This window comes from Triturus cristatus, chromosome 2_2, assembly GCF_964204655.1.
Source record: "Triturus cristatus chromosome 2_2, aTriCri1.1, whole genome shotgun sequence".
Taxonomy (NCBI): domain Eukaryota; kingdom Metazoa; phylum Chordata; class Amphibia; order Caudata; family Salamandridae; genus Triturus; species Triturus cristatus.
In genome coordinates this window covers 558,129,546-558,144,169 of record NC_140582.1, presented here as the reverse complement: position 1 = coordinate 558,144,169, position 14,624 = coordinate 558,129,546, and the positions used below count along the sequence as shown (strand labels likewise).

General features: G+C 46.3%; 1 protein-coding gene across 4 annotated transcripts in view; it reads left to right on the top strand.

Annotated features, from left to right (window-relative positions):
* MAP9 (microtubule associated protein 9) overlaps positions 1 to 14,624 on the top strand; it is a 276,353-nt gene that overhangs the window by 84,063 nt on the left and 177,666 nt on the right. For all 4 annotated transcript variants that reach the window (XM_085641709.1, XM_085641710.1, XM_085641708.1 and 1 more), the window contains 2 exons: positions 7,742 to 7,847; positions 11,064 to 11,414. In XM_085641709.1, the coding sequence (XP_085497835.1) occupies positions 7,742 to 7,847; positions 11,064 to 11,414 (457 nt within the window). The remainder of the gene's footprint in view (positions 1 to 7,741; positions 7,848 to 11,063; positions 11,415 to 14,624) is intronic.

Below are 14,624 nucleotides of genomic sequence, written 5' to 3'. Positions count from 1 at the left end.
GCGGTCCCTCCTCTGGCGTACCCTTGACACGCCCTGCTTCTCCGGCTCCAGACCTGTACAGTTCCAGCCAGTCCCAGGCCTCCTCGGAGCTGTCGTGGAAGTACGTCTTACCATCCAGTATTATCTTTAGCCGTGCCGGGAACATTAGGGAATATTGTAGGCCTTCGTCTCGAAGTGCCTTTTTGACTTCCAGAAACGATGTTCGTTTGCGCTGTACTTCGAGTGTGTAGTCCAGAAACACAGTTACTTTCCCATTCCCCACCTTGTATGGACCTGCCGTTTGAGCTTTGTGTAGCAATAGATCCCTGTCCTTATAGTGAAGCAGTCTAGACACCACTGGCCTAGGCGGTCTCCCAGAGGCCAGTGGGTGCGCCGGGACTCTATTTGCTCGTTCCAGAGTGTAGAACGATGAGATGTCTTCAGGCGCCACCTCCGCTCTCAGCCAAGCTTCCAAATACTCCACCATACTGGTTCCCTCCACTCCTTCCGGCAATCCAACCATGCAAATGTTATCTCTTCTATTCCTCCCTTCTGCATTCTCCACTCTCCGTTCCAGCACCTGCAGTGCGCTGGATGTCCATCTTTCGGGCTTCCATTGCCGTTTGGGCAGGCTCCAAGGTCTCCAGAGTCGCCTCTGTCTGCTTCACCCTGTCAACCAATTTAGCGTGGTCGGCTCGGAGCAACCCCAACCCTTGAGCCACATGTGCAATATCCAGTTGCAGCGCCTCCCTGGTGTCAGGGGTGGCTTGGAGTATTTGATCCACCTGTTGTTGCAGCATCCCTTCAGATCGCTGCTGATGTTCTTCCTGCTTGTCCGGCCCTCTCATTGCCTCTTCTTGCTCAGGGGGCGCTCCCACCGGTTTTCCTCTTCGCTTCCCCATTATTACCTGCAGTGCAAGTTCGATCACCAAGTCCGGCCTCCCTCCAGTGCCTGGTGATATGCACGGTCCACCAGCAATAACTTCAGGGTTCTATCCGCCTAATGACTGTACCCCTGTTTCAATTTACTCCTCACGCCTCACAGGTGGATACCTCGCTGGGCCACCGTCTTAGTCACCCTCAGCCAGGGCCCGTGCCATGTTCCACAAACAGCACCTTCCAGCCTCTAACACCAGCCAACCACTCAGCAGCGCCCCCCCCCCCCCCCCGGAGTCCTCACTTCCCGTGGGCACCAGGAATGTGCACCCCAGGACCGAGGAAACGATTCAAATGTCCATGCGGTTATGGCAGTCCACTCCAGGGATTCCCACAGAATGCGCCTGCCGCTATCCCTTTTCCTCTGGACTACCGGGAGTGCACCGCTCCTTCTAGTTTGTCCTCGCCGTCGGCGCATCCCTAGTTCAGCCGTCTTTCGTGCACTCCAGTGCCCCCGCACTGCATCTCCTGGCGCACTATACCTGCTCTATACGTCCGCCTCAAGTCAGCTGGGTGCTTATTGGTAAGGTTTCACTCTCAGGCATCACCTCCCAAGCCACAATATCTCTCTTTGCACCCCTGAAGCTCACCTCTCGTTTGCTGTTATTGGGGAGCATGCTGGGGGCTGTTCTCATCAGCTCAGTCAGGTCCAACCCTGCTGCCCTGTCCCCTGCGCCAGATTAGTGCTTCGAGCCTCATTGGAGCTCAGCACAGTGAAGCCACTGCTCACCGGGCTGTCCTGCCACCACTTGTCTCATTTCACAATGGTATGTGCCTCATGGGCTGGGCTCCGCTCGTCTCGGCACTCCCACTGCCCCTCAGTGCTGCACCAGTACTTCACCGCCAGCCTGCAGCCTCCGGACGCCACCCCGCCTCAGCTGCATCAACGATGCTGTCTGCCGTCTCTTCTGCGCCTCCGTCTCTCCCAGCACTTAAAATGGTGGCTCTCCCCTTCGTCCAGCCTCTCGGGCCGAGGCTAAGCAGCACCACAGCGGCTTCCGCGACCAAAAGTGCCCCCCGCTCATCTTCTCTCCACGGTACCTTCTGCTCCGGGGGTCCCCCGTCCTGCTCCTCCTCACCTCCGGAGTCACAGTGTCACGTAGCGGCAGGAGGTTCCCCGGCGCCGCACCACCGGTGAGCAGCCCCGATCCTCGTGCGGTCAATAAACAGCTCAGCGGGATCTGTATCAGCGCGATCGTCACCATGCGGGACCGACGTCCTCCGATGTCCCCACGTCGGCCACACAGTTGTCTCCCAGCTCCCCGCTCCGCTACTGCACAGTCCCAGCCGCCAACTTGCCCTTTCGTCGGGGCAGTGCGGAGCTCTGTGCTCACGCGTCTTCCCCTATCTGCTCCGTAGCCACTCCCCGCTTAGATACTCTCTAAGTGGTAGTTGTGGAGAGCAGTCTTCAGGCTTAGACCAGAAGTAGTGTAAAGCAGCTTGTTTTACCAGAGCATGATGTTATTGGTATATATTAAGAGAAAAAGAGCCACACAGTGTATTTATAAAAATATGTATTTATCATAAGGCACTCACTAACACATACAGAGATCTCCTAGCCGGAGATATACACAATGCACACAATACTTTGCAATGGAAACAGGTAAGTAGCACAGAATACACAGTGGTCCTTAGGGGTAGACCAAACCATATACTAAAATAGTGCTATGCGAACCACGACTCGAGTCGAGACAATAGTCAGAGGAAGAAGAAGTGCCGGGGACCCAAGGAACCACCCAAGGTGAGTATCTAGGAGCCCCACGGAGGTAGTGTGCAGTATAGGAACATGACCACCTTCTCCGTACAAACAGCGTGTAAGTCGCGGTTGCAAATCTTTAAGGAAGAGGACCCTTCCCAGTGGACCCTGAAGAAACCCTGTTTAAGAGAAGAGGTTGGAGAGCTACCCCACCTGTGGATACTCTTGGAATCAGGTTACCTTCACCAGGGAAGCCGGCTGCATAGGTGTGAAGTGGCATCGAAAACCGTTGTCTAACTCAATGGGAGACTTCAGGAAGGTGCCGCTGCTGGAGAAGGTGTAAATGTCCGGTGGAACCCAAAGGTGGATTCAAGATGTGAAGAACCTGCAAGCAGAGGGGACAGAGTCAATGCCACTCAGGAGTGACCATGAGACACGGAAGACTAATGCCCACCGATGTCTGGTGCTGCAGGATTACTGATGGTGACCTTGAAACTGTGGGTGTTTGGACCAGGTGATGCTGTGGTAGACCAGGAGCCGTACATGAGCTGTCCCACGTTGGATGTCGAGAGTTGAGGGGTCAGCGTCCGGCAGGAGCACCAACAAGCCTTGGTAACTGCAACCAGCGAGGAAGTTAAGAAGATGCAATGTCAGAACCAGCATTGTCCAGGACACTTACCACATGCAGGGGAGTCAGAGCAGGCCTGAGCAATCAGTGAGGCCCAAAGAATTCAAATGTGACCCTCGACAGGACCCACAGGCCGGAGGCACTGGAGTCTCAAGAAGACCGCGAGCAGCTTACCAAAGAAGCAGGCCCACGGTGCAAGCAATGCGGTGTGGTTGAAGATTCTGGTCATTGGAGATGCTTGAGGTTGGGGCTGCTACTTGGAGCCCGAAGATCTTGATGGCAAGTCAACTCAGTGCTCACAGGTTTGGTTCCTGCGGCTCCTACGAAGGATACTGGCCTCAAACTTGGTGAGAAGATAGGGCAGTCCTCAAGGGATGTGGAGAACCACCACCTGTGTTGCTGAGCCTTTCGGAGTCCTTGGGAGCCCAGGATCAGCAGACCGGTCAGCTTAGTTGCGGTGCCTGCAGATGCAGGGAAGTGACTTCTTCACTTCAAGGGAGATTCCTTCAGGTGTCTTGGATGCCCACAGGCCTTGGAAGGTTTCCTGTATGGAGCACAGGCACGGATGTTGCAGCAGACGAGCAGGGCGAAGAGATCAGAAGCAGCAGGAGTCTTCCCGGTTGCAGCCTTGATGCCCAGAGAGAAGTCCAGCGAAGTCCAATGTACCCAGACGGTCGAAGATGAAGTGGTGTCTGAGTTGAATCGTGTCCCATGACGAATCTAGGGATCCACCCTCCGGTAAGCCCTTAAGTACCCTAAGGAAAGTGTTGGGATGATTCAGGGTTCCCTCCCAGGGGAGTGGTTGGACAGTGGGAAGGATACTCACATGTCCTTTGTCCAGTTTCAGGCCAGTGAGGGAGCCAAAGGGCTCCATGAGCTGGTTTGAACTAGACTATGCAAGGAGGGCACCAAATGTGCCCTTCAAGCAGATTGAGTGGTGCTAGCAAGTGCTGCCACCCGGCCCCAATACACTAAAACCTGTCTGGGAGTAAGGATACTTATTGTTCTGCCTTCCCCTGCTCGAGCTTGGCTCGGCAGCTGGAGGGCAGAATAGTGTCTCTGGTCGGCAGCAGCCATATTGTGCTGTCCGGGTCTAGAAGACTAGTACCGGGAGTACTGAGGGCTCATGTAGGGCCTTTACAGTGCTTGGAATCATACCTCCCATACCGTTTACGGTTAGGGGTTATGATTCTGACATGTTTGATGCCAAACACAACAGGGTTTGTTAGAGCCAGTTTCAAGATGGTCATTGCGTAATGATGCGGTGCCCCTCTATATGTTATATGGCTGTCTCACTCACAACCCGAGAGAATGGACTATGAAGGCTGTGGGGGTGTCCTGCTCATGCATGGGCACCCGCATACTTAGAACTATGCACCCTGCCTTCAGGATTATAAAGGCCTGAGGTAGGGGTCACCTATAGGTTTTAAGTGCAGTGACCCTAGATATAGGAAACCTATATCTCTCGTAAGTGGGGTTAGCCCCAGCTTACACAGGTTGCAATGGCAGGCCTTTAGTGATAGTTTGAATGGACTCCCAGGTGGCATAATACATGCTTCTGCCAATGGGGGACCTCTGGGGTACCTATGCCCTGGGTATCTTAGTACCATATACTAGGGACTGCTAAGGGTACACCAGTATCCAATCTGGGATGTACTTAAGTACTTGCCATAACAATGTAGGGGAGAAAGCAGAGAAACTGGGGTCCTGATTAGCAAGATCCCAGTCAGACTAGTCAGACTAGTCAGAAACAGCATAGCACCAGGCACAAAGTGGGAGTAACCATAAACGCAGATCCTGCTTTCCTACACTTTGTAACAAGCAGTACTGTATTACAATCTCAGGCTCTCAACTTGTCAAAATGTTTGATTATGAGAAAACTGCATAGCGCATAGATTATAATTATTATTAAGTCTATCACTTGTGAAACTCTACATGGATATAGTGGCATAGTAGCACAGGGTAAAAAAGTCGTTATTTTTCTTATCCTTTATTTACAGATTTATACTTAATGTGGACAGACAGTTATTAGGGGGCTTTTTATTTACCATCCATTCCACAGCAGCAGTGTGGTTTGTTCTTTCTATGTCTCAAGTAGCACCGAAATCATGATCCCACGTCACTGCCACTGAACTCTTGGTTGTACTTGGTGCCTCCTTCCTGCCAGGTAAGTGGCTCAGAGGCTGTCTCTGTCCAGACTGAATACTTCTTCCTGGCATATCTGAGGCAATGGGTACCCCTGGTATGTCCACCCTCCTCCATCAGCCCTGCTTCTCGCACCTCAGCTTTATCCAGATTATGAGATGCACACCTCTACATCAATGATGATGTGTGTTCAGGTGCAGGAGATGTTGAATCTGCTGTTCCAGCCCAGAGGATCGAATCAAATTGCAGCCTGCATCACAGCAGGTATGTGTGGCTCATGATAGATCAGATCCTGAGCCCTGCATTACCGTCTAAGTTCACGGAGACAACCAGCCTCTTTCTGTGAAACAAATGAGCCAGGACACCATCGTTTTCCCTCCCCCTATATTGTTGGGCATGTGGCCAACAGGAAACAAGACTTGCAGGAGTTTCAGCAGTGAGCCACCATTCTTGTTAGTGCCAAACTTCACACCCCCTCCCTTAGTTTTTGATAAAATATAGGGCCTGATTCACAAAATGCCTCTGCACTCGTAGCGGAGTCTCCGCACTCGGGGCTGAAGCTCTGCTATAAGAATTCACATTACGGAGATTAGGCCTGAGTGCGAAGACTCCCAAGACAGGAGGGCCTTCGCCACAAGTGCAGAGGCCATTTGTGAATCAGACCCTACAGTCTTTCAGTGTCCCCACTTTATTCTTTGTACAATCTGGAAATTCCTGAAACTTGCATAATGTCAATCTCTGTTTTCAATAACTCCCTCTCTGTGCATGTTTGCTTGCAGTGATTACTCTGTGTTCTGTGTGGACCTGGGCGGTAAATTCCGTTCCGCTCGTGGAATTTGTGGAATTCGGGTAATTTTGCGTTCCGCGGAGAACGCGTAATTGCCAAAAATTCCGCGATCCGCATGTTCGCGGAATTTTTTGCTTGTTCGCGCTTTCGAAATGCGTGTTCGCAAGATATTTCTCCCCGAGCACGCAAACAGCATTCGTGAAAAGGAAAAAAGCATTGCGAATGGGTGGAACAAGCAATTCCGCGTGTTCGCGTAACATTTGCGTGCTCATGGAGATTTTTTACCATTTCGCAGAGCTCTGCTTAGCGCAACTACACAAATTCCGCCCACCCCTAGTTCTGTGTGTGTGTGTGTGTGTGTAACATACTGATGTAATTAGTTTTGCCTAGGTAGACAGGTGTATTGTTTCATGAGATTTCATTGTACGTAAGTAGTTGATTTATGACAGTCTCCCCTTTTCATATTTTATATAGTTGCAACTTTCCTTTTGCCGTAGTCACATGGCAATGGTGTTTTGATGTTTTGCGCTTCAATTGAGGGATTGTATTCCTTCGTTGGCAGAGGTCATCTTCGGGTACAGGTGCTTATGCAATTGACGTTACAATTGCCTCAATGTAAGTACTTTTTTGTGCTGGGGATTTCTAAGTAACTCTGACAGTTTACTTGAGGCTCAATTACGAGTCTGGAGGTCAACAGACTGCCAGACTTGTCTCCCAACTGCCCTATTGCGATTATGGTGATCGGACTGCCATTGCCCCGCAGCAGCCACCAGGGAACCGCCATTCCCTGGTGGTATTTCGGCAGTCAGGAGGCCGCAATATGCTTGGCTGGACCGCTGCAGTCCCACCAAGCATATTACGGGTTTCCTCTCCACCGGCGGTGACATGAAGGTTCCTACTCCATGAACACCGCGGCGGAGAGTAAACAAAGGGAGCCCTGCAGGGCCCCCTTGTACATCTGAGCCCTGGGGTGCATGCAGGGAACAGAACATGTGTCCCCCTGTATGCATACACCTCATTTACTGCACGGCATTGAATTGTCAGTCCATGCCGTGCAGGAACTGTTTTTTGGTGTTCCCATTGTGGTGCCCATTTTCAGGGCACCGCTGTGGGAATGTGAAAACCAAGCCCGCCAGACAGGAGAAAACTCCTAATCTGATGGACATACTGACCACGGCTTTGGCGGTGCAGCGGCGGGGCGGACCAGGTTTCACACCGCCAAAGTCATAATCGGGCCCTTTATCTTCTTAAAAAAAGGATTATTCTTTTCTTCTGCCTAAATGTTCTTTATGAGCTTCATAATCACATTTTAACAGTGCTGGTTTCCCTTGATTAGACCCACGCTGTTTAGTAGTTTACGATCTCACACTTACGAATGTCACATGCCCTTGTAACAATTCTGAATTTTAGTAAGGCTACCAGCTTCTTTTTATTCTCTAAGTATTTAGTCTTAACAATACCTTTATTTTCCTAGAATTGCCAAGAATCCCTCAAAATATATGTACATCTTTGCAATTTATTTTCGTGTCTTTGGAAAGGAATTTAAATATAAGTACTTTTCTCCTTTCAGGATGAGTTGAAAAAAGCGGTCAGTGCCCGGAAATCAAGACACCCAACTATACAAGAGTCTGACGATTCTGATTACTCTGATGAATTTGAAGAAATCGATGATGACGGTATGAATTGCTATATAATCGTTCTGGAAAGGTTTGATTGTTTAATTATATCCTCATTGCTTCAACAAAAGAGACAAGAAAAACACTTGTAGAAACCCTGTGATTTCGACTATTGTAATAAAATTAGTTTTAACAGACTCGCATTAGTTATAGCTGAGAATTTCGGTCTAGTAACAGATTGAATCTAGGATAGACAAATATTGTGTTCAAGGGATCACCTAAGGTCATCACGAATAACATCTGTTGTTAAAAGAAGGTTTGAACATGTTATTGGAACATGAGTTGTAGGATTATTGATACACCACATATAGTCTGTTTTCAAGGAGTGACCTACCTCTCCCTCCTTAGATCGCCATGGAAAATGGTTTTCAAAGCAAAAGGTAATCCACGATGATGTGTGTTTCTTCCTTCCTTACTCTCACCCTCCAGCCCTTGGTCCTTCAATTATTCATGTATGTATTCATTTGTTATTTACAGCAGAGATGGTCAGCTTGTTGCCATGATGATTTCGTTGATTTACGTTATGAACCTAGCAGCTAATACAGTAGTTAATAAAATGTGAAGAGCTGGTGGGTTGAGTCATGAAAATGATATACATCTTGTACAAATATGATAACATTTCCTTTGGCTCCAGGTCAGATAAACATGTGCATGGAGAATGGCATGAAGGGTGTGTTTTAGTAGGCCAGTTTATGTGTGTGGGGGGGCTTGGAAAGCACCGATACTGTTTGCAAATTTGTGGGATGGCTTAATGTTGTGAAAGGGAAGGCTGTTGATCATGTTGACTAGGTAATTGTTTAGTTCAGTGGAAGTTTCATTTAGACTGTGCCAGAGAAGTTGGTAATTGTAGGAAACTGGAATTGGTGTTGTTCATTTGTTTGTTTGTAGTGAATTATGCTTTGAGGGTGATAAAGTCTTCGAGTAAATGGCCTTTGTGCCACTTTTCTTCCATTGTGAATTTTTTATTGGTGTATGACACACTTGGTGTGCAGGGTGACACAGGGCGGTTTGAGTGTCGGAGAGATCATTTGTCTGGAAGGTTGCTGAAGTTGTGAGAGAATGGAGTGCTTAAGTGAGTAATTTTTTTAACACGTGTAATTTTGATGGGCTTTCAGTGTGTGTGGTGGCATGTGGAGTGAATTTAATAGTTGTAAGACCGGTCCAGTGGTGATGGATTGAATTAGAGGAGAGTGGGAAGGAGGACACTCTTTTCCAAAGCAGCTACTATGTGTTTCTTGTGATAAGATGCCTTTATATTCGATTTGCAAATTCGGTGGTGAGTCAATAAGCCAGAATGAGGAGTTGAATAGGAAGAGTATATTCCAAACCATTGAACCTCAAATGGTTTTCTTCTTAAATGATGGAACTTCAGTTTAAAAACCCTATAAAGGTGATACTTTACTTAGCATTTAGGCAGTTTGGCAATCTGACAAATTACATTCACTGCTCTAAATCTACCATCTTGATTATTTAATAGTTTGCAGATCTCTATGTTGCCTTCTTCACTCCTCTAATTATCCCCATTATTATTACTTTATAGTTTGGTTACCTTGAGGATAGTGGACAATTGCTTTAACATATTCTAAACCAATTTCTGCTTCAATGATTTCGACCACATATTATGGGACAAGAAGGTTCTTGGCTATCAAGAATTATAATTGAATGAGCCAACCTGAATTTTGATATGTTTTGTCACCGCTGAGTGCTCACCAATTACAAGAGCTTACCTTACCAAGAGGCAAGACCTAGTTCTAATCACAGGGAAAAACTTGCGCAGATGGAGGTTTTTTGATTGTCCTCAGTACAATATTTAGGATTGCTCCTGGGGACAATGGGGACCTGTCCGGGTTGCCCCTTAAAAATGAATGACATACAATTCTGTCAGCTTTTCGTTATTCACGAACATTTTATATGGAGTTTCCCTGCCTAGAAGTTCTGTAGAACTACAGAAAATGCAGATATGAAGAGTTGTTATAATGTTGCAAATGAAGAAAATAAATTTGTTTGCAGTACACACTCACAAGTCTGCCATACCAAATGATGCAGATTGCCCACCACCATTTAAATCACAAGTAGATCTAGTAGATATAGACTATGTATGGAAATTTCAATTTATATTGATTTCCATATATCATGGATAAAATGGCGGTGTTTGAGAATCTCAGGAAGCTGAACATCTAACTGTAGACTTAAATCTATTGATGTGTAGATATTCAGCTTTTTAAAAATCTTTAGGAATCTCTCTGGTAGCAATAAACCAAAGCTTTGCACTCAAGATATGCTGATTAACTTTGCAGCCACTTTCCAGTTAAATGATATGAACTTCAATACAGATGTCCTTAATATTTTGGTCTTTTTTCTTTACCATACTTCATATAGGCAAAGCTTGTGACATAGGGAGCAATTGCTCAATTATAGGCATAACATTTGCTTTTTAAGACCCGCCTCTGTTTCCAAAATTCTTTGACTAAAGATAATTCAATTAACATATCTAACAAAATGTTCAACATTTATACAATGCCAGCAAATAGTGTCTTCAAACAGTTCAGTTTCAAGTGTGTTTTAAGGTGACTATAAACTTGGTAAAATATACATTTAAAAAAATGCACTTTGATCAGGCATTGTTGCATATTCTAAATCTAAATCAGGACTAAATGAATGAAAAGTATATTTACCTTTATTTTATTAGCGATAACAAATACAAAATACAACAGACAATAGTAATATTAGCAATTCGTTTTTTTAAACAATATAGACATACTACAACTATTAGTCTTTGTGACCAGAACCTGCCTTTCCCTTTACATCGTCGTAAACGAAAAAATATGTATATTTATTCCCTAAAGTTTGACACATTCATTATACATATACATTTATAATGTTTTGACACTCAACCTAGGTTTACTTATATTTGCAGTTGATTGAGTAAATGACAATGTTAGGAACTTGGACCATTTTCACACGGTTTCCCATTTACCAACCAAACTCCATACTTTCTCCTTGCTCTTAGGTATATTTTTACTAAACTGTGTAAACTATAGCAAAAGGCAATTTTCCTTCAATCAGTTATGTAGCTTAGATTCCTTTAGGGTGGTAATGAATTGGAGCACCAGAGTACTGGATTAAACGTTAAGGTAACATTTGTTCTTTAAGCTTATGTAGAGAAATGATTATGCCCAGCAAATAGTATGTGTGGTAATATCCAGACCATTTCAGTTTCAGATGTCTTTAAAAACCATTTTACTAAGAAATCAACAAATGAAAATACGAAAAGGACAATTTCTAACAAGTTTCTGTTGTCTGACGATGAAGATGAGCCACAGAAGATGTCCTTTCTAAAAAGTAAAAATTTGATTGATTCCTATGAAGATAATGAGTGGGAACACAAAAATAATGAAAATAAACCACCTTCCAATAAAGATCTCAGGCCTGAAGGTGGGGAACAGAAATCTTCATTCTTTTCTGAACACCAGAAATTCAATACAACAGTTATTCAAGATGAGGGGGATGCCAAACCTGTGCCTATACCCAAACCAAGAGATTACAAAATTAAAGCTTCACAATCAGGTAAGATCTACTATATTTGTGCTTTTTCCATTAGTGTTTGTTTTCACTGGGCAAGTTGTCTGTGAATGCAACTATGAACATTTTAAATAATGGAACCCTTAAAGCAAGTTATAGTGAACCAAATTCAAGCATGCATATGAAAGTGGCAATCGCATCTCAGTACATCATTTTTTCATAGAAAAATTAGTTTGCACATGTAATTGTCAAGATATGACTTTTATTACTATGTGAACTCTAAAATGCATTGGGTCTAAGGGATGCGTGCACTGCGGGATTCAAGTGTTGATTAATCTTGATATCAGAATTTGCTTGTTGATATTTGTTTAGAGCACACAAAAAGGGGATACAGCCAAGAAAGATGTAGATTTCTGGTGAAAGTGGATTCCATATGTGAGGTAGCTGCTGGAGTGGGTAAATTGTTAGATTTTGGGTACTCTGAATTTTCTCTGCAATACACAATCCTCGCATATCTCCTGGAGACATCGTGTTTGCCAAAGAAGTGTAATTAGATATATTGGTGCCCTGAATAGCTCGTTTCTACTAAGTAACTCTAATTTCTAAAATTAGATTTAAGAGTATTACGGTGCATGCACTCGTAACATGCTGTTTTGAAGATATTTATTATTATTGATGAAACAGCATGGCAGGCCAGACGCGTTTCGGTCTAAGAAGACCTTTATCAAAGTTAAACCTGCACTCTTTCACGTCGCTGACGTCCACAGCCAAATATCTTAATTTTGAATTTTGTAGTCCTCCAATGGATAACTTTTGTAAGGCATTCTGGGACATGTGGTACATCTGGCAGTGTGTTTTTTAATCCCTCTGGTGGGTGGTGCTTTTTCTTGCTGCTTCATTTAATTATATACTCTTAGGAAATTTGCACAACAGTCAGCAATCGTTACTCCATATGCAGTCCCATTTTCAAAGCTGTTAGGATCCAATATCGGAGACAGTCTTCGGCGGCAACTCATTACCCTATTCGTTTTCACAGGCTACACAGTTGGTTCCGGGGGGCAAAAAAGCTCTCCTGTTAGTCGTGCGTCACTCGTCGGCAGAACCAAGCAGTTTGAATATTAGCATATTCTCCCTAGCAGGAAGTGTAATTGGATATATTGGTGCCCTGAATAGCTTGCTTCTACTAAGTGACTATAATTACTGAAATGAGATTTACGAGTATTAAGGCACACGCACTCATAAGATGCTGTTTTGAAGATATTTATTATTATTGCGGTTGTAGTGTATGGGCCGTGGGGCCCTTGTACTGTTGTTTCTTAGTGCTATTATATAACGCTCCCATAATCCCTTCTGTGTCAAGGAGATGACGGTCCATACGGAACGCAGGCTCATCCTGCGGTGCATGATGCCACTGGCTTATGACGGGGAGTTGCAATGCCCAGTAATAGGTCCGTATGTGTGGGAGGGCGATCCCTCCATCATACCACCCCTTAAACAGTTTTTCCATGGCAATGCGAGCTGTCCCGCCATCCCAGAGGAGTTTGGTTACTTCAGTATTAATCAGTGCGAAAAAGGAGGGGGTAATATGAAAGGGGGTATTCTGTAGGACATATAAAAATCTGGGCAGTGCCATCATCTTGAAGAGGACCGCTCTGCCCAGCAATGTCAGAGGTAAAGAACGCCAGTGTTTCACATCCCGGCGGAAGCGGGCCAGGGGCTTCATGAGATTTGCCTCCGCGTGACTTGAGGGGTGATATATATGCCGAGGTACATGAAACCTCCTTCCGCAATCTGAATGTCGCAGTTGCGCGGTAATTTAGGGGGGGGGGCATGGAGAATATAAAGCAATGACTTCAACCAATTAATAGTATAGCCTGAAGCTTTGCCATAGGCCGCAGAGATATCGAGGAGGCAATTAAGCGAGCGGGCCAGGGACGCCATATACAGAAAGATATCGTCTGCATAGAGGAATATGCAGTCCTCCCATCCCATAGCCCATTTAAGCCCCCTGATGACCGGATCCTGACGGATCCATGCCGCCAGTGGTTCCAGTACTATTTCAAACAGGCGGGGGGAGAGTGGGCAACCCTGTCTCGTGCCCTTCCCAAGAGGGAAGTCATGCGAAGTGCGACCGTACGCTTGAACCTGCACCATGGGTTTAGTGTACAGGAGATGCACCCAGGCACAAAACCTGGATCCAAACCCCATATGTCGGAGCACTGCGAAAAGGAAGGGCCACTCCAAACGCCATACGGGCGTCCAATGAGAGGATGACAGCATCTTCTGCAATAGTGGAGCTCCAAGCAATAACCCCGTGGAGTCTACGAAGATTTAGAGCCGTGTTGCGGTGGGGCATGAAGCCCGATTGGTGAGGGTGGATCATCGTAGTTAGATACGGTTGAAGTCACATTGCCGATGCTGTGGCCAGTATTTTGGCTTCGGAACTTATAAGGGAGATCAGTCTATAAGACGCCCTTTCTTGGGGTGGTTTGCCCGCCTTGTGAATCGCGACTATGGTCACTAGGCGCTGATCCCTGGGGAGCTCACCCACCTCAAGACTAGTCCTATACATATTGAGGAGGTGAGGAGTGATTTGGGTCGCCATTTTTTGGTAGAGTTCCACTGGTATGCCATTTGGCCCCAACGCTCTCCCAGTTTGAAGCGCCCCAATAGGTGTGGCAAGTTCATCCGAGGTTAGCTCAGCGCCCGAGCGCCGAGACTGCGTCTTTTGGTAGTTAAGGCAGGCAGATGTCTTGGAGGAAGGCGAGGTTATCTTCAACTGTATTGGTGGCTGTCGGCTTGTATACACCCATGTAGTAGGAGGCGAGCAAATCCACTATTTGCTGTGGGTCCACAGTTACATCTCCGCTTTCCACACGGAGTTGGGTTATCCACCTGCTGGCACGGTCTTTTTTGTCCAGCCAGGCCCGAAACTTGCCCGCCTTGTCATCCACTTCGTAAATAGTGTGCTTTGTGGCTTGGAGTTTAGCTTTCGCCCCCCTCCCATGCAAATGTTTTATATTCTTGCTGTGCAAGACTCAGTGCATGTGTGGTGTCATCAGTTATAGCGAGCGCATGGTTTGCCTCGGCTTGGGCCACCCCCTGTTCAAGGTCTTCCAACTGCTGTCGCTGTGATTTCTTATGTCCGGCTATCAGTGCATACGCATGTCCGCGCTGCACTGTTTTATAGGCCTCCCAGAGCGTTACTGGGGAGGACACTGAGTGTTCATTTTCAGTTAAATTGCGCCTTGTGGC